The following is a 1,170-nucleotide window of genomic DNA, read 5'->3' as shown; positions in this document are numbered from 1 at the left end:
TGCGCGCAGCGTTCTGAAAACGCGCAAGATCGTCAAAGCCTCGCGCCGATTCTCTGGAGGGGAGGGTTCGTTGTCCTCGGCAGGATCGTCTGCGCCTGCCCGGGGATCCCAGCTCCCTGCTTCCAACCCCTTTGCTGGGTTCAGCTTCGCGAAGACCGCATCCAGCAGCAGCGGCAGCAGCTCTGGCGGTGGCAATACCAACACCATGACGTCCCAGGTTGGCCTCGGTGGACCTTCAAGCTCACTGTCGATGGGAGCCAGGCCTAGTGAGAATGCTTTTTCCGCAGACGCCCCTTCTTTTCCTTCCTCCCTTGGCCTCCAAAACGGGCAGGGAAGCACCAAGGCCTCTTTGTCCTCCCTGGCCGATCCCTTCACACCCCTCGCCTCGTCTTCCGCTTCCTCCTCCTCCTGGAAACCACCATCCATGCAAGGCCCTCTCTTTTCCTCGTTTCCCCACGCGGATGCGCCCAACCCATCCCCATGGTCCACGGCCGCCCAGCCTTCCTCCGCCTCCTCCGGCCTGCCCGCCCTTGCCCCTCGCTCCTCAGTCCCGGCTGCCGGCGACGGCGGTGGAATGTTGAAAGGCAGCCTGGGTTCCACTGGGCCTCCCCTTGCCCGCGAGGAGGGCGATCATGGGGAGGGTCGTCGCCTGCAAGGAGAGCACGAGCACCGTCCCTTCCAGGCCGGGCAGCTCGAACCGGCGCACCCGAGGCCGCAGTCAGGACTAGGACAGGCAAAGGATCCATGCCTAAACGGTGGCGGGAGGCAGCGAATCCCGCACAGTTACAAGACACGCATGACCCAGCTGAACCGTGGATTCGCCGCCTGGGCCTCCCAGCAGATCCAGGAAAATCCTTTCTCGGTGTGGGTGGAAGGAGTGCGGGACTATGTAAAATTTGCACAGGCCATTGCTTTCAAGTATGGGGAGGGGTCTGAGGGCCCCACTTGGGTAGCTCCACACGCAGCGCAAGAGCAGCCGCAGCAAGCGGGGCGGCTGGCTCCCCCTCCCACTTCTTTTCGGTCTGCACCCGTACTGCCAACCTCCTTCGATGCAACGTCCAACGCCGAAGCGGAAGGAAGGAAAGGGGCAGGAGGGGGCGAAGAGGGGGAAGACGCGGCCCGTGCCCAATCCTACCCTGTGTTCGGCGCCCTCCCCGTGACGGGGGGGGG

General features: G+C 64.1%; 1 protein-coding gene across 1 annotated transcript in view; it reads left to right on the top strand.

Annotated features, from left to right (window-relative positions):
* Positions 1-1,168, top strand: part of NGA_0688700 (zinc finger ran-binding domain-containing protein 3) — a gene marked incomplete at both ends in the record, with an annotated part of 2,219 nt that extends 1,051 nt beyond the window's left edge. The window contains one exon of the mRNA XM_005852732.1: positions 29-1,168. Within this exon, the coding sequence (XP_005852794.1) occupies positions 29-1,168 (1,140 nt within the window). The remainder of the gene's footprint in view (positions 1-28) is intronic.
* Positions 1,169-1,170: the final 2 nt, after the last annotated feature.

This window comes from Nannochloropsis gaditana, assembly GCF_000240725.1.
Source record: "Nannochloropsis gaditana CCMP526 unplaced genomic scaffold scaffold990, whole genome shotgun sequence".
Lineage (NCBI taxonomy): Eukaryota > Eustigmatophyceae > Eustigmatales > Monodopsidaceae > Microchloropsis > Microchloropsis gaditana.
Note: the sequence above shows the minus strand (reverse complement) of the source record. Positions and strands in the feature narration are given on the sequence as shown.